An 18,662-nucleotide genomic window follows, 5' to 3' on the forward strand; every position below is an offset into this window, starting at 1 on the left:
AAACTGAGATTAGTTTTAATTGTGCTACAGAGCTCTGCTTGATTTTAAGTCTGGATATACTCATTTTAAACCTTGTTTTGTTAAACTGCAATTAGAACTAATGTTAGATTAAAATAATCCTGGGTGGTTTATCTAACTACAGCATGTGCGCATGACTATTATTTTCTGAGGATTCTAAAAATACCAAGTGGTAACATGTTACACATATTTACTAAAAGCTACTTGATTTATTACTGTATGAAGATATAACTACAGTGTGATGTTAGTTGGTTTGTACAGACACACAGCCATTCTGACCAATAATACTGCATCACGGAGGCCGCAGCACAGCAAGCATGTATGCAAGCTATGCTGTTCATGGTGCTAAAATTGTAATGTTATTATGAGTGAGTAGGTGGGAGGGGAGCCGAGGGCCCACAGCCACTTTTGAATATCACATCACTCACTCTTGCTTGTGTGTGTGTGTGTGTGTGTGTGTGTGTGTGTGTGTGTCTGTGTGTGTGTGTGTGTCTGTGTGTGTGTGTGTGTCTGTGTGTGTGTACGTGCTTCCTTTTTGCTTACAGTGTACACATGAGTGTGGGAGGCTGCCCTAGTTTTCTGATCAGTGTTTGCCCTCTCAGAGCAAGGGTTTAACCTGACTGATAAGCGATTGCGTACTTCCCATTTCAAAAAAACATCCTAAAAACACACTGGACTATATCTTGTTTCCGTCTGTGATCCATGTGTTAGTGCTGTTGTTTTGCCGACTGTCTCAGAAACTGAACATTAAATGAACAATAAATAACGTCAGCCCTGTAGGCCTGTATCAACAGAGCTTCAGTTTTTGTCTTGTCTTGCTGTTCTTTTTTATTCTGTTCGGCCATTGTGATAGTACTGTGTAACTGGGACTGCACATCTAACCAAAATATTATTGAAACGGCAGTATGGCCAAGTGCAATATCCAAATTGCAGAGGCTGCAGTTTTTTTAATAAAGGAAATTTTGTGACAAACAACCTTATAATGAAGCACTGTAGTGATGCAGAGATGCCCTGGCCTACAAATCTTCAGATGTCAGAAAACATGTTTGTCTGCTGCAGACCCCAACAAATGTCACAATATCATGATTTTATTTTACTTTTTTCAATGAAAATGAAAATTATGATGCAAAAAATGATTATTCCCACTGATCGTATACCAAATTGCAGTCCCAATAGCTGTCAAAATACTACATTGTGCTGCCCTAAGTATGATATAAGTTGAAATGCAAGGAACCAGAGGAGTAGGATAACATACATTACCAAGCAACAGCTTAAGAATTATTCTTACATGTACAGCACATTAATAAGGATTCCTCCTTCAGTAAATGTATTTGCCTGATGTTGAAACAACTATTTAACTAAATAGTGATCAAGCAATATAAGATCAAAGGTAAAGTTAAAATTTAAATTCACTTCACTACTGTGGCAATTGGCATAATGTCCTCATCAAAATCTGCATCTGACAGTTAACTGCATTTTGTAAGCACAGATGGTTAACTTGCTGCATATAGGATCACTGTTCAGTGATTTTGAAGTTGTTATAATTGTTTAATTATCCACCATGAATTTGTTGCTAATGTATCTGCAGCTAACAAGGGCCGAGGCTTGTTTTATTGATCTAATCTCATGGTTGATTTAAGCACTGTTTTACTGTCTACAAGTTTGAAAACTAGTGTCCTTATACTGTCTTTCAGTAATGTTGCATTTTGCTGTCTCTTCACTGTGTGATAAAATAGCTGATTCACATTATAATGTCCAATTTGACAAGCTGTCAGTTACGAGTAGTTGGCTGTGGGCTGTCACATAGTGTGGACCTGTAACTTCTCAGTTTGGTTGAAAATGTAATTTAGTCATCTTTATTTTTTTCTAAATATGTTAAGGGCTGCAAGTAATGATGATTTTCAGTATTGATTAAGCTACCAATTATTTTACACAATTAATCAGTTATCCTTTTCTATAAAATGTCCAAAAAACTTTGAAAAATGCTGTCTAAACTGCGCTTGACTTCATCCATTATAACAGTAGAATATAAAAGTATAGCATGGACATGGAGTACTTCATAGCTGAAGCTTGATCTCACAGTGTCACCTTTGACTCAGACTTGATGCAAACTTATCTGTGTGTTGGACTCAAAACAAGGTGGCCTTGACCACTGCAGATTTTGAGCCCAAAGTTTTTACTACTATCTACTGATACATGCATAAAACCATGTCATTAGTACAGTATAAGCTGCACTTATCTCCCAGATAAGTGGAAGACGTGGTATGTGAAATGCCCCAAACAAACAGGATTACACTGATTTCCAGGAACAGTCAGAGCAAATCAGAGGTCGTATGACCCATTTAGTCCCCTACCATGTTGCCCTTTTAATGCTGAGTTTCAAGCTGTGATGTTGAGACTACTGCAGTTCTAGGGGACTTAAAACACAGTTTTCATTGATAGTATATAAATAACTCAAAAGTTTCTGTGCTTTCTCCTGTGGCACAGATGTCATTAGTTTTATTATGTCCACACTCGTGGTGTTAAGTCTTAGATGCAGAAGAAGTCTAATATACATCTTGATTCTGAACAGCAAAATAATCACCATCATCCTGATTTCTGTTTTCTACACTAACTGATTTCCCCTCAGTGGTATAGCTGCTAATTGGTTTTCTTGTTGAAGAGCTTCCCACTGATATTGCTTGTGTTTTTTTTTCTCATTCTTGTGTAGTTTTTGAGTCCTCACCCTGTCTTTTTCTTGGCATTGCTCTTCTGCAGGCAGTGGAAGCGAAGTTGTCCCTGGATGCCTTACTGCAGATGACAGGTGCTCAGGTGAGGGACACTATGAGAAGACTAGGGTCCAGTTCAGAGGAATGTGCCAGGCTCAGTGCTGCCCTCTCCTGTCTGAAGAGCGCCACTGAATCAGGTATGTGCTTATTATAGTAGAGCCTCTTTGAACACATGCATCACACTTGTGTTCTCCCTGAATGTTCTACTGGTGATGTTTTCCTGTGTTGTCCAGGAGGTGAACTGAGGGAAGATGGTGGTCCCTGGCTGTCTGAGCCCACCAGGAGGGACAGCGGCTCTCTACTCACTGCAGACCAGCTAACCAACCTGGGGACTCCACTCCGCCCTCACAGCCCTTCGCCTCTCGCCCGCCCATCCACCATCCAGTCCACCCCATCCACCCCCTGCGCCACCTTTCCTCACCCCCGCTCAGGCTCGGTCTCGGCGGTGCCCACACCTGAAGCGCTGGCATCGTACGGCGACAGCCCTCTCACAGATCCATTCCCGATGTCTGTGGCTCGCGCAGCTCGGCTCCATGGACGCACCTCCACCCCGCCCATAACTCCGCCCTCGAAGAGACGTCACCGGCTGAAGCCCCCCTGCACCCCGCCACCTCCGTCCCGCAAAGTGCTGCATCTGCTTCCCAACATCACCCTGACACGCAGCAAAAGCCACGAGTCCCAGCTGGGCAACCGCATTGAGGACCCGCCCACCAACAAGTAGGTGCTCAGAAAGCTGTTTGAACCAACACACTGTTACAGAACTCACCTTGTTATCTCATCTACATTTTTTTTTCATATGTAGGTCAGATAAGAAATGAATGGGAACCCTTAGATCACATTGTAATTGTAACTGTCGGCTGTGTTAAATCACTTTTATAGGCATTGCGTACTGCATCTTTTAGTTAGCAAGCATTTGATGCATTCCCTGTCCTTGAAATTTCTCTAACTACTTTATGCAGGCTGATTTATGAATTACAGTCTGGTTTTGCTTGTTGTTTAAACCTCGATTCCTTTATTCTTTTCTTAATGACAGGTATGAAATCCAATTATACATTTTTAATCTAAGGTTCCATTAATATTAACACAAATGTCTTAAGATCTAAATAGTATGGAAAATTATACTTTCTCAAGCCTCATTTTATTTAATAATATTTTTCATTTGAAGTCTACTGCAATTTTACAGTTCCATTACCGATGTTGGGGAAGTACTTTAAAACAATTATCTAAACTACAAGCTACTTCACACTGAAAAGCAGTTCAACATTATCTTAACTACCCTAAAAAATAGCTTGTCAAACTAAAACCGCTATCAAAAAGTTGTTCGGCTACATCCAAACTCTGTCATAGGAAATGATCTCAATCTGAGTCTTGAGTCTCATATTGTTGCGCAGGTGTACAACTGAAGTGACACTGAGAAAAGTGTCATTGTGTTTGATTTAAAGACTGGAGCAGGCCAATCCCCAATTGGGAGCCAGAGGATGTGTTTTAAATAGGAGCACTGGTTGACTTGGAACCAGGAAGGTGCTGCATTTTAAGGGAAATTCATTGTATTCAATGGTAGACATGTTGGTTGCAAACCACAGGTGATTTTAATCAAATTGTCATTAAATGATAACCGTGGCCGATGCACTGTGGCATTTTGCCAGACTGTATGGAAAAAAGCATGAGAATACTATGAGCATATAGTTTGTAATGAACTACCTGACCTACAATCCAAGTAGTTAACGGTATTCAAATCTCAGTAGCTTTTTCAGTTATTAAACTGTCATCCAACTACTGCGAATTAAACTACTAATTCAACCACATGAAGTTAACTGCAGCCCAACAGTGTCAAACACTAATTGATGAGGGAATATGGTTAATTCTCATTGACATATTATATGTTTGTTTAATGGTTAACTAGACAAACTGAGCAAGTGATTAACGGTTCCAAATAAAATGTATTTATCACTCATTTTTTGCCCCTGTCCTGTAGAGAACATTGACATGACAGATTTTACAAAATACATGGCCCTTTCCTTTAAAATATTTCTTAAGTAACAGGATTTTTTCTTTCCAGGACGTTTCCCTCTTAGTGCTCTCCGTTCCCCTCTCTGTTTCTCGCTCACTGAGGAGTCTGAGGCATGAGCAGCTCTCTTCTGTGTCTCATACATGCCAGGAAATCACATATGTTGTGGTTGTATTGTTGTCAGGGTAGAAACAGTAGAGTCTTACACACAAGGTACAGTCTTACAAACAGGTTGTGAGAACGAAAAAAGGGAAATTTTGTCATAAAGAAGAAATACAGGAGAATTGCGACCATGTGAGGAAACTGGGAAACTGGCAATAAAAAAACAGAAAAACTGTCCTTTCACTGTAAAATAACTGTTAACGTGTAAAATATCCTCACACAGTGGAGAAATGTAGGAAAGGGGTTTTGCTGAAAAACCAACAAATAGCAGTAGTAGGTGTTGCGGCCTACCTATCAAAGCCTGATCATGATGGTCTTACAGTAACTGTGTTATTGCTTCAGCCTTTTGTTTCTGATCACCTGCAGATGAGAACAGTTGCTGGAGCAGTTTTTTCGGCACAGAAGCCGAGCTTTCGTTCTCTCTCCCTCTTTCACATCCTTTCACATCCTGTTGCTCCTTTGCTCCGGCTGTATGAGTGGAGCTAATCCCTACACAGATTCCCAGAGATTATGACTCATGTCAAAACAGGAAGTATTTCCTAGGACTAATGCTCAGAGGTGGCAAGACACATACAGTCTCTCCTCCCCCTCAATTCCCCCCTCTCCCTCTATTGTGATTGGATGCACACACACACAAACACGCCACATGTTTATCCATAATATCCTGTCTGTTTATGGAAAGATTTACAGAAAAAAACTGCAAAGGCAGAAGTAAGTACAGCTGACATAGATCCAATGCATCTAACGCACACCCAGACATCCTGCTAGTTTATCCAGGCTTTGTACAAACTGTATGTTATAATACAACAGAGATCTGAAAACAGGTCACAGCTCTGATAACTGAACATAACTCAGGATAAACATAAACAAGTGGATTCTCTTTCTCACTATCATTGGCCACATGTGTGCATGCATGTGTGTGTATAAACCAGAGAACTGGCACTGCTCGGTGCTTCAGTCCTTGTGACTTCTGTCTGGGTGTTAAGGATGTCACCCTGGCAAACCCGTGCCAGAGCTATTTAGGCACTCCAACGTGTCTCTCTAGCCCTTACATAACCTGTCCCAAACAGTATGGTGCTCAAGCGATGCTGCAGACCTGCTGTAGTACCCAGTCTAGTTTTCACTACTGAACCCACTGATTTCCCTCTCTCCAGGTGTGTGAAGAAGAATAAGTTGCTCCTGAATATGCAAGTCAACGGGAATGGTTGCGAGGACTCGCCTTCTCGTTACCCTGTCATGCCTGCGCGCACCCCAGGAGTCACCCCGGCAGCCACCACAGCATCTTACACCTTGCCCGGCACGCCCACCCTCATGGAAGAGCACAGCAGCATTAAGAGTGAGTCATGCATATGTTTTTATTTTGCTGATTTGGTGAATATGCATGTTGGACATGTCAAAACAATCTATTTTAGATTAGAATGATTATCCGGATATGTCAAACTAATAGGTATTTCTGGACTGAAAGAAGCATAATTTATGTAAATTGTTTTGAAAATCTTTTATTTTGCATGTTCCTGCAAGCATTAGTGTTTATGCTTGAAAGGAACTGAAGATTTGGGGTCAATTACATCTACACAATCATTTCTGTCCCAAATGTGATTTGATCATGTTTGAATGTCAAAATCTGTATCATTAAATGGACAGTTTTTATGTGATTAACCACTGCAATCACTACATGAGCAGTGTTTGGCAAGTTACTTTCAAAATGTACTATATGACATATTACTAGTTACTTTAATTTGAAAGTAACAAGTCACTTAACAGTACTACTGTCTATGTAATGCGTTACACGACTTTTGTGCTAATTTCACTGAAAGAAGTATGATATGGTGTTATAAAATGGAAAAGGGTGTTTTATTTCGGTATCCCTGCAAATGCCCCTCTATTGCAGCAATTATGGTAAAAAGATGTTTTAGTCATTCCCACCCACCCCATGTCTCAGCTCTATTCAGGGTTGCGTCTCAGCTGTATGTAACTGAGACCTGAAACATTAATTTATGCTTCAAATCTGCTTTTTTGACAATAAGCACTGAATAAATGTCTTCATCTACATTTTGTAACCTAGACAGACCAGATTGTGCTGCTTCACTGTCTCACTGCTCTGGTTTGTAATGGAGTTTAAAATATCATAGCAATGGCCCACATTTCCCATCATGCATTTAATAGACTGAATAATTTAAGTTTGCTGTTTCTCTTCCGAAATGCAAATGTTACTTTTGTTTGTGTTTTTAATTTGAAGCAGTAAATGTAAAAATAATAATAAGTATAATATAATGATATAGTAAATGTAATGTGTAATGCATCACTGCCATCACTGTTCATGAGAGACCAGTCTTTCTCAACATAACCCAATCCTCCCCTTGATCTTTTTCGCCTTGTTTCTTCTTCCATCTCTTTCCCCCTGACTAGATAACGTAGCAGTGCATCGCAACTCCCCACAAGCAGTGAGGAGGGACATCGGCCTTGCAGTCACACACAGGTACGCTTTCTTTTACACACATTATGTTCTATACTAACCTTATGTCATAATAAAGCTAACAAGCTAGATTTGCTCTTAAAAAAATATTTGTACCATTGATAATAGCCCAACACTAATGTAATACTGTAGGATTAACAGCATTTCATGTGTTCATGTAGGTTTTCAACCAAGTCCTGGCTGTCCCAGACATGTCAGGTGTGCCAGAAGAACATGATGTTTGGGGTCAAGTGCAAACACTGTCGGTGAGTTGAGCGCTTTTTATTTAAAGGGTAACCCACTCAACTAGTATTTCTGTCATTGACTGAGACAGTAGAGCAGTAGTATGTTAGTACGCAGAATAAGGAAACAGGAGAGAAAGCTCAGAGGATTCAGTACTTGGCTGTGGGAGTGCATGGAGCTGGACTTGGAGAGTGTTCTGGGTGCCATAATACCGATCGCTGCCTACGTTCTGTCTGTGCAGGTTAAAGTGCCACAACAAATGCACGAAGGAGGCCCCATCCTGCAGAATCTCCTTTCTACCAAGTAAGCTTTAGTTTAATGCTCAGTCTGCAGCTGATACATACGCTGTTTTGTGCATATACATTGTGACATTTCCTATATCTCTTCTAGTCGCCAAAATTCGGAGAACTGAGTCTGTTCCGTCCGATATAAACAACCCTGTGGACCGGCCGCCAGAAGCACCGCAGTTTGGCACACTACCGAAGGCTATCACAAAAAAGGTAATAAAAAAAACGGCTTAGAAGTTCTGCATTACAACACACAGTAGCGTTTTATTGTAGCACTTTAAAACAGAACTGATTACAAACTATGACACCTTGATATAAACTATGTAAATCAATGAGTCACAGTGTCGAGTACCTCTGAAGTGCCAGACAAGAGTTTTGTTTCTGCTTCTTCAGTGTTTGTATATATGAAAATTAAGACCACATTTGTCATAATCCCCATTGGTGCACAGACGACCTCCCTCTGATCCAGTTCTACTCCTGCTTCTGTTTTGGAGTGAAGAGACAAATAATTCTGCAAGTGATTCACCATCTGGCCTTTCAAAGTATTGTTAAGATTGGTGATGTTCTCCTCTTTTTATGCCGTCAAGCAGTCATTAATTCTGCCGAAACGCAATACAGCAGATTTTCCTTGAAATCACATCAGCTGATACAGTGTAAAATGAAAGTAAAACAAAATGTAAAAGCTGTAGAAGTCATATTAAAGGACCAGTGTGTAAGATTTATTGCCAGAATGTGACAGAAATATGTTTTATGATATTCCTAAGTATGTTTTAATTATTGTATAATCACCTGAAAATAAGAATCATTGTGTTTTCATTACTTTAGAATGAGCTATGTTTCTACAAGAGCTGTAACAGTTAGTCGATTAATGAAATAGTAGATTGAAAGAAAATAGTTGTCAAGTATTACAATCATCTATTAATGGTCAAGAGCCTTAAATGTAGGGATTTGCTGATTTTCTTTATCTTTGATGACAATAAATGAAGGTCTCTTGGTGTTGGACTGTTGGTTGGAAAAAAAGAAGCATTTTGAAGTCAAAACTTTGGCCTCTTGGAAATTGTGATGATCACTTTTTCACAATTTTTTGACATTTTAGAGAAAATAATTGGCAGATTAATCAATGATGAAAATAATATTTAGTTGCCCTCCTTTTTTTTTTTATTACAGTAGCCCAGAACGGACAAACCAAACTCTGACTCTAGATACGGCCTTTTCCATATTTTCTCCTACATGCTTGACAGTTAAGACAAGTTGTATTCCGTTGTTTGCAATCTCCAACTTCACCACTAGATGCCACTAAAGTTTACACACTGGTCCTTTAACCTACCTTATTTTGGGTACACTGTATAGTCTCTCCTTTTATGCACAGTTTTCCTTCATGCTTTGAACTAGAGAGTGGGCTGAGGTGTTTGCAACCTGCAAGCTCATCACTAGATGCCACTAAATCCTACACACTGGTCCTTTTAATACAGTATAATATGACTATTACCTATCAACTCTGATTAGTTTAGTTTGCATCTGTCCCTGTCCCACCAGGATCACCCTCCAGTGCTGAACCAGCTGGACTCCAGCAGCAATCCGTCCTCCACCACTTCATCCACACCTTCCTCCCCAGCACCCTTCCAGCAGAGCAACCCCCCCAGTGCCACTCCACCGCCCAACCCCTCGCCCAAAGGCCACCGGGACAGTCGCTTCAACTTCCCAGGTAAGCCTCACAAGTTCAGACACTGAAAATACTAAAGACAAACAAACACAATACAGATATAAATACTGTGCATACTGACATGTGCATGCTAGCAGTGTACTCAGATACAGATTTTTTTTTCCCTCAGACACTTTTCCAGTTTAACAGTATTAAACTGTATGGGCCCTTCTCTTCCCCTCTCTCCATATATGACATTAACACTGAAGAACAACTGTGCTTTTTAAAAGGATCTGTTAATTCAAAGCTTCTCTAACCAAACGTCTCCCTTCCTGCCATGCTTGTCGGTCTTTTCCTCTCTCTCTTTTTTTTTTCTTTTTTTTTACAAAAGCTGCCTGTTACTTTCAGCATAGACAGCAGTTTATCTTCCCTGGTGAGTTGACGTTTCCAAAGCTGAATTGTTATTCTCCCATCGTTGTTCCCTGCAGCTCTCTCTGTCCTCTGCATGTTTGCTTTTAGGGTTGTACCAGTTACTGTGGCTGTCTCTCACTGTGTGCCAGCTCTAGTACTGCATGTCCACACTAAATGGCCTTTTGACACCATCTGCTGGTGGTGGTGGGAAATTGCATGAGCAGTCACGTTTTATACCATATGTGCTGGTCTTAAAGGAAAAAGGGGCAAATATTAAAGTGATGGATTTTTTTTCCTCCTGTCATTCCTTCCTAAACCATCTTTTTTCTCCACAGATGTCTCCAGTCCTGCTCATTTACACCCCGATGTCCTCCAAGACACTGTGTAAGACATTAATACCAAAACAAATTAAAGGGATGGTTCAGATTATTTGATGTAGGCTTGTATGAGGCACCTCTCAATAGTCTGTGTATTATTAGTACTACAGTAGATGCTAGTCACCCCACCCTCATTTAAGAGAAGCAGAAAGGCAGCAGCATGGAAGCTAAGTAATGATCTGCTGTGGACAGGGTCAGCAACAATACCATTTAAAAAACAGTCCACCACATTTTCCGCAGGGAAACTGTTGTTATACAAGCCAAACATCATTCTCACAAAACCAGCTGAGCTTGGTTTGGAGAGAGTGATATTTGACTGATGTAACTGTGGTTTCCTGTCAGAAAAGGCTGTCTGATAGTAAAGTAAAGCAGTGAAAATACTGCAAATATAGTGTACACGTAAACTGATGTTGTGTGCTCCTCTCTGCTTCTCCAAAGTGGAGGCCTGTCAACCAGGTAAGCACACTGACTATTAATAAGCACCTCATACAATCCCACTTCAAATAATCCGAACTATCCCTTTAATATGTAGTGTTACTTAATTAGTTTTTCTTGGATTTTACCCCTCTGATATTAATTCTCTGTATCGCAGCAATGAGATAGAGCCATCTGCAGATGACATACATGCTGAGCTGGTAGAAGATGAAGACGAAGAGGTAATGTTGCAACATGTTGTGTACGCAGTCTAGAAAATACACTATAGCTGTCAGCATAATGAGGTTGTTCAGAGTCATATTTCTAAAATCTATCTTGCATCACATTTTGTTCAATGTTTTGTGTCTGATATCGTCGTCCATCAAAGTAAGCACGGGGACGTCAAAAGCAGTAAAATGCCTCAGATGTCATTATGGAACTCACTGAGTAATAATGAGCGTAAACAACCTTGGGAAGCACTGGACTGGTGACACAGGATGGAAGATAGACTGTTAACCTTAGACAAAGCTGAAAATAGAGATGTTGACCCAGATCATCGCGACAGAGGAACATCTGAATGGATGTTTGTTATGGCACCAAAATGAGTTTAGAAAATCAGCTGTCAAAGCAGGGAGACACGGGTCAAACTCATTTCTCTCAAACTGTGTTGGACTTGGAGGAGTTGAAAAGGGCAGTAGATCTGTTACATTAATTCGGGTACATCAGGTCATTTTATAGTGAGCACTACAATTTGATAACATCAATTTTACATGTCATTAAAATTCCCAGATTGCAGGTTTCTTGTAAATAATTTCAGTGTGAATGACCTGGCATTATCCAAAAACAACAGCTCCTCTGACATTTCTTTATTGGAGGTAGGTTGACCTGTTTGGCTGTGATGATGTTGGTGCTGTGATGTTATTAATTTAACCAGTAGAGTCTTGCTGACATGAAAATATCACTGCAATTTATAACTGAGACAAGAACATGAAGCTGGAGACAAAGGAAAAACAATTGAAAAAACAATTTTTCTGTCAGTGCTGGCTCACATGAACTGAATTTACAATGGACTTCATACTAAACATACAGTATTACCATACAGAGATACGGCTTTGCTTTATTTTACCATTTATAATATAAATAGAAACATACAAGTATTTACTTGATTTGTAAGATTAGAAACCTTTGACACTATGGAAGGAATTTTCACGATAAAATAATTTTCAAATAATACTTAATTTAAAGGTCCAGTGTGTAAGGTCTAAGGGGATTTATTGGCAGAATGTGGCAGAAATGGAATATAATGTTCATGAGTATGTTTTTATTAGTGTATAAACATCTGAAAATAAGAATCCTTGTGATTTTTAACCTTAGAATGAGTCATTTGTTTCTACAGAGGGCACAGGTCATCTTCCATAGAGGCTGTCATGGTCCACCATGATTCTACAGCAGCCCAGAGTGGACAAACCAAACACTGGCTCTAGATATGGCTTTTCTTATTTTTCGTGAATTTCACAGTAACTGCAGGTTCTCCTATGTGCTTGAAAGAGGAGGGTGAGGTGAAGTGTTCGCAAACTGTAAGCTCGCCACTAGATGCCACTATACCCTCCGCACTGGTCCTGCTGTTCAATTTTTCCATTAACTGATTGATTTTTGGTTTGTTAAACTTCTGAAATGTCATCACAAAAGCAAAGAACCCAAAGTGACACCTGCGCATTGCTTGTTTGGTCCAACCAACAGTCTAACAGTCCAACTCTTTAGTAGTAAAAATACATTAAATTATTAAAATAATACAAAAGGAAATGCAGCAAATCTTCACATTTGAGAAGCTGGAATCATTAAATATTTTACATGAAAAATTACTTAAAGAGTTACTAGAGTAGTTGCCAATTAATGTTTTATTAATTGACTGATTATTTTATCTGTACTTGTATGAACTGTTGGGTAGTTAAGTTAGTAGTGTAAGCAATTGTTTCATCTTCACTATTACATACAGCAGCTGTCTGCTACACTCTTGCAGGAAGGAGAGGAGGAAATCGATGTTGAAGATGAAGACCCTGAAGCAGAGGAGGAGAATGACGAAGATAAGGAGGAGAATGAGGACGAAGGGGAAGATGAAGACGACGGGGAGGACATTAGGATGAACGTAGGCTCAGATGGTGAGTGCGACGAGCTGGACGATCTGCCCAGCTCTCGGGGAAACCAGTGGAAGGGCCCCATCTCTCGCAAAGCCAGTCAGACCAGCGTCTACCTGCAGGAGTGGGACATCCCCTTCGAGCAGCTGGACCTCGGAGAACTCATCGGAAAGGTGAGGAGTCTGACCTAGATGTTTAACAGAATGTGTCATTTCCTTCCGAAAGGGCGCTCTTGCTGAAATTGTTTGTTCACGCAGGGCCGCTGGGGCAAAGTGCATAAGGGTCGGTGGCACGGCGAGGTCGCTATCCGACTTCTTGAGATCGATGGGAACAATCAGGACCATCTGAAGCTCTTCAAGAAGGAGGTGATGAACTACAGACAGACCCGACATGAGAACGTGGTCCTCTTCATGGGGGCCTGCATGGCTCCACCCCACCTAGCCATCATCACCAGGTTAGAGCAGGAAAAAACACACCTCGAAAAAGGCATAGTTCAGATTATTTGATTTGAGGGTGTATGAAGTACTTATGGATGGTCAGTGTATGAGCTACAGTAGATGGTGATCGTGAAGCCTCCAGTTTGGAGAAGCGGAGAAGAGAAAAACAAAAAAACAAACAGTTTAAGTGTACACTATATTTAGAATATTTTCACTGCTATACTTTGTTGTCAAGCAGCCTTTTGTGATGGAAGACTGTTACATAAGCCAAATGCTGCTCTCTTCAAACCAACCAAACTCCACGGGTGAAACTGGTCAGATTCTCTTGCAGGCCGCAACAGTTGCTGGTCTACCACTGCCTCTATCTGTTAGTTTGTTTGTCTGACTGGGTGTTTTAAAGGGTTTGTTCAGATTCACCAAAGTCACATAGTAACACAAACAAACTAAAAGATCAAGGCAACGCTAAACAAGCAAGTTTCAGCAGTGGAGGTTTGTTTGGTTAAGAGAGAGCAATATTTGGCTTACATAACGGCAGTTTCTCAACAGAAAATACTGATTGCAAAGTAAAGTGGTGAAAATATTCTAAATATAGCATATACTTTAACTGATATAGATTTTTTTTTCTAGGTGGACCCGTTTTTAAGTGACTGAAATACCTTTTGTTGCTGATCCTGTCCACAGCAGTACTTTACTTAGTGCCCCTCTCTGCTCCTCTAAACTGGAGACATGCTGACCACCATCTACTGTAGCTAATACACTGACTATAGATAAGTACTTCAAACAACCCTCCAAGAATCTAAACTACCCCCTTAACCCCATGCAGGTTTTTATCTTCATTTTAATCTTTTCTTCTCTCCCCACAGTTTCTGTAAAGGGAGGACACTGTATTCAGTTGTTAGAGACACTAAAAATACTTTGGATATTAATAAGACGAGACAAATTGCTCAGGAGATTGTAAAGGTAAGTCTTGTCTTTTATATTACCAGACTTTTCCTACCCTGAAGTTACATGCCAAGAAATATTTTTATTATAACAAACATGAAATATCTATGATAACAAGGCCAAAGATATTACATGGGATATTGTTTAGTACATATTTTGGAATATATTTCATTTTCATTCTCTTTGTCCCAAGCTAGTTCAGTCCAATTCTAAATCTGGATCACAGTTGCATGAAAAGCCAATGACACAGCAAAAAAAAAAAAAAGATTGAATAGTGTGTAACTAATGAAAGAACAAGGAAAGCACTGTTTTTTAAAATTTATTCAGGGTAGGTACACTGAGAGCGATGCTCTCTTTTGCAGGAATGCCCTGATCTCATTCACACACACCTGGAAGCTGCCCAGTACAACCACAGTCTTATCTTCCGGCCACTGAGCAGCTCCACCGGAGTTGGGGTTGGGGTTCAGGGCCTTGCTCAAGGGCACCTCAGTGGTGGTGATGAGGGAAGGGCAAGCGCTGATTTATCCTGCCAGTCAGGGGATTGAATTGGCGACTGTCCAGTCACAAGCTCGCTTCTCTAACCTTAAGGACACCACTGCCCCCTTTGAGTGAAACCCTTGTGCAAATACACACAACCAAAATTCTCAGTGTTCACCTCTGAATAGTCGAAAATGGAGCAGCTTAAACATACACATCCCTCTCTGAATTATCATGACACCTTCATTAACTCTCACTGTTCTTCTGACACAGGGAATGGGCTACCTGCACGCTAAAGGCATCGTTCACAAAGACTTGAAGTCAAAGAATGTTTTTCATGACACCAATAAAGTCGTGATCACAGACTTCGGGCTGTTTGGGATCTCTGGAGTTGTTCAGGAGGGAAGGTAAGAAAAACGCCACTCGAGAGGCCTTAAAAACACAACCTCAGCTAAAGTGCTGTTCACACTGCTCTGCTGTTACCTGGGGAGGTCCAGTGATTTGTAATAATTGCTGAGGGCTCCAGTCCTGCAGACATCTCCCCTGTCAGCCAGGATTTTGTGCAAAGGCTGAAGTCTCCTGATTGTAAAAAAGTACATGTTGCTAATTTTGTACTTCCTTTGTGTGTCGCTTCATGAATGGCTGTTTTGTACACAGGAGTTGGAGATGGATTGCATTTAGTTAATGCTTTTTCCACTCTAGTTAATGCATCTATCCACTCACATTTTCCACTCCATTTGATTTGTTACTGAAAAATGTGTACCTTTTTTTTTTTCCCCCAGGCGTGAGAACAAACTAAAACTTCCACACGGCTGGATTTGTTATCTCGCACCAGAGATCGTGCGCAGGATGAGCCCAGGTAACAATGAGGACCGCCTTCCTTTTTCCACCTCGGCAGATGTGTACGCCTTTGGGTAAGTTCAGCACACTCATACCTCTAAGTCATTTAGTTTTAAAGGGATAGTTTGTTTTTTTTTTAAAGTGGCATTGTATAAAGTGCTCATCTAAAGTCAGTCAGTGTGTGACCCAAAGTAGATGGTGGTCGACATGCTCCCAGTTTGGAAAAAACAGCAGGAATATCAATGTAGGAAGACGAGCAAAGCACTACTGTGGACAGGATCAGCAGCAAAACATAGACACCTAAAAAATCAGACAACCATCAGACAACCTTTTCTGACAGGAAACCTTTCTAACAGCAAGGTAAAGCGTTGAAAATATTCTAAATACATTTTGTTGCTGACCCAGTCCTCAGCATTAAATGTTTTGACTTCCTTCACCAGTATTCCCACTGCTTATCCAAACTGTAGGCGTGCTGACCCCCATCTGCTGTAGGTAATACACTGACTAGGGACTTCAAATAATCCAAACTATCCCTTTAAGCTCGAGAGAGAGCTCATCATTTGACAGAATAATAACGCTTTTGCTTTCCCCCCCTTTAAGCACCATTTGGTATGAGCTTCAAGCTAGGGACTGGCCAATCACCAACCAGCCTGTGGAAGCTACCATCTGGCAGGTGGGGAGCGGAGAGGGCATAAAGAAGGTCTTGGCGGAGATCAGCCTCGGCAAGGAGGTTACTGTGAGTTGAAACAGGAGTGTGTCAGTCATTTGGAAAAGTCCATGTTTATTTTGCTTGTATAAGAGTGGCGAATAATCAGCCACGCTCTAGTGATGCAGAGATATCAAGATGTTATGAAACCTTGCAGATCGATCATCATTCATAGTCCACAGTTCAGTGAGTGCATGGCTCAGTGCGTTGACTCACAGCGGTTTGTCATCTCAGGAGATCCTCTCTGCCTGCTGGGCGTATGACCTGAGAGAGAGGCCGACCTTCACCCAGCTGGCCGACATGTTGGAGAAGCTACCCAAACTCAACCGCAGGCTGTCCCACCCCGGACACTTCTGGAAGTCTGCAGAGTAGGTATCCAGAAATGAAGGACGATGTGAAGACACTGGACATGTGAAAACAAAACGAAAAGATCCCTTACTTCTTACTGTGTATTTTCTGTTTCCTGTGGTACCATGAAATTATTTTAGACTTGGGGTTAGGGTTGGGTTACATAGTCTTAATTATATCTAAGATTCATGAATGGAGATTTTTTTTTATATATTTTGAAAATAAGATGAGTTAACTAGGTTTGAAAGATTTCATAGTTTCTGTTCATCATCACACAAGACCCAAATGTGTTCTGTCAATGCACCGAGGCAGAGCTCCTCACAGCTCTGTTGTCTCTTCCTCGCTAATGAAATGTGAACTTTGTGCTTTGTGGTTTATACATATGAATGTGACTTGTAAAGTTTAATTTATTAATTGTTCAGCAACACTCTTGACAACCAGATGGAAATGGTGCATAAAAATGTGTGTGTGCATATATATATTTACACACACACACACATATAAATAAATAACACGGAATGACTGTCACTGTGACATTGAGGCTGTCTGGAGAAGTAAAAAACTATAAATACTGATAAGACACACCTACACAGATGTGAAGATGTAAACTGCATTTGAATGTGAAACAACAGTAGTTCTGGCAGAAACAGCGGGAAAGAGGTCGTCTGTGTGATGAGTTAAATTAGTTCATTGTACTCACTGTCATCTTGGTGGAAACATGGGCCATTTTCTGACATGTCATCTTAAGCTGAGAGTAACCAAGTGTCAAACAACCACTTAAAATGCTGAATGCACACATAAAACTAGAGTCTTGAGAATTTCAAGTCATGACCAGAAATGAATCATTTAGACTGGATTGCACCAACAACGATTAATATGATCCAAGATTAGTTCTAATCAGAGGTTAGCTAAACTAGATTTAAAGTAAGTCAAACTAGATTTAAAAATGAATAAATTAAAATTTAATCTCAGTTTAGTAAATCCAGTTTTACTGACAAACTCAAATTAGATTAAATTAAAATAAAAAAGTAAATTAAAAATTTTGGGACCTAGTACATCTAAAAGAGAGGGGGGATTGTTGATGTTTGACGTCTATATTCCTTAACAAAACCTTACATTGTTTGCTAGCTAGCTGAAAAGTTAGTTAGCCTAGGTAGGCTACTCATGATGGCTCTAATTTCTCCTCCTTTAAGAAAAATGTGTTGGTTAAATTAATGGGCAAATAATAAAAGACTGTCTGGCAGCAACTGGCAGACTGTTTTAACAGACTGACTGGAATGAAAGAAAGAAGAGGAGCATCATAAAACTCAATCAGGTTGATTCTGTCCATTAATTTTCTTTGAGGAATGTAATTATTTTGCACAATCCATCTCAGAAGGCTCCCATTTTAAAAGTTAAACCTCCTCAAGTGTAAAGTTAAAGTTGATATTAGATCACATTTTAATTGGAGTTTGAAGGTTTGTTGGAACACAATAAAACTTCATCTATTTTTTTAGTAAAAAACTTAACTGAGGTTTACAGAGAGGTTTAAAATTAATCTTCCTTAATTTTAACATCGTTTTAAAGTTTGGTGCGACAGAATTTAAAGTTAAACCCTGATTTCCTCAGGCTAATCCTTGGTGCTACCCAGCCTTTCTTGCATTATTTTGGTTTACATCTCACGTTGTCATATCTTTTGCGCTGTGATAATCCTGTACGCTCCTACACCAGTATGGATTTCATCCTCTTTTTACCCAGACCAGCTTTTCCACTTCCTGCTGCCACACAGCACCTACACATTCAATAACATGACTCCATCACAGCTTTGCTCTCACACCATGTTTTCCACTTGCTTTCGGCTTCTTATTTATGATTTGCTTTTCCACACACCCCTACGGCGTTTGCTCCTAAACTACAGGCAACTGTTTTATTTTATATGTGAACCCAGTAGTGAAGGTTTTTATAGTTAAATGCCAGTTTTTATTAGCTGGATGGTGATGTTTTCTTTAAAAG

General features: G+C 40.2%; 1 protein-coding gene across 5 annotated transcripts in view; it reads left to right on the forward strand.

Annotated features, from left to right (window-relative positions):
* The window catches only part of ksr1a (kinase suppressor of ras 1a), a 46,268-nt gene that overhangs the window by 25,616 nt on the left and 1,990 nt on the right, over positions 1–18,662 (forward strand). For 2 of the 5 annotated variants that reach the window (XM_084730900.1, XM_084730896.1), the window contains exons 3-20: positions 2,776–2,923; positions 3,020–3,503; positions 6,111–6,292; positions 7,366–7,435; positions 7,594–7,677; positions 7,896–7,957; positions 8,045–8,154; positions 9,478–9,646; positions 9,975–10,016; positions 10,330–10,378; positions 10,964–11,027; positions 12,806–13,093; positions 13,178–13,374; positions 14,221–14,317; positions 15,050–15,183; positions 15,559–15,690; positions 16,217–16,352; positions 16,557–16,690. In XM_084730900.1, the coding sequence (XP_084587026.1) occupies positions 2,776–2,923; positions 3,020–3,503; positions 6,111–6,292; positions 7,366–7,435; positions 7,594–7,677; positions 7,896–7,957; positions 8,045–8,154; positions 9,478–9,646; positions 9,975–10,016; positions 10,330–10,378; positions 10,964–11,027; positions 12,806–13,093; positions 13,178–13,374; positions 14,221–14,317; positions 15,050–15,183; positions 15,559–15,690; positions 16,217–16,352; positions 16,557–16,690 (2,582 nt within the window). Of the gene's footprint in view, positions 1–2,775; positions 2,924–3,019; positions 3,504–6,110; positions 6,293–7,365; positions 7,436–7,593; positions 7,678–7,895; positions 7,958–8,044; positions 8,155–9,477; positions 9,647–9,974; positions 10,017–10,329; positions 10,379–10,963; positions 11,028–12,805; positions 13,094–13,177; positions 13,375–14,220; positions 14,318–15,049; positions 15,184–15,558; positions 15,691–16,216; positions 16,353–16,556; positions 17,616–18,662 lie in introns of those variants that run through there. The other 3 variants (XM_084730897.1, XM_084730899.1, XM_084730898.1) reach the window with 3 other exon arrangements.

Source organism: Lutjanus erythropterus, chromosome 11 (assembly GCF_056507025.1).
Source record: "Lutjanus erythropterus isolate fLutEry1 chromosome 11, fLutEry1.hap2, whole genome shotgun sequence".
In the NCBI taxonomy this organism is placed as follows: Eukaryota; Metazoa; Chordata; class Actinopteri; order Lutjaniformes; family Lutjanidae; genus Lutjanus; species Lutjanus erythropterus.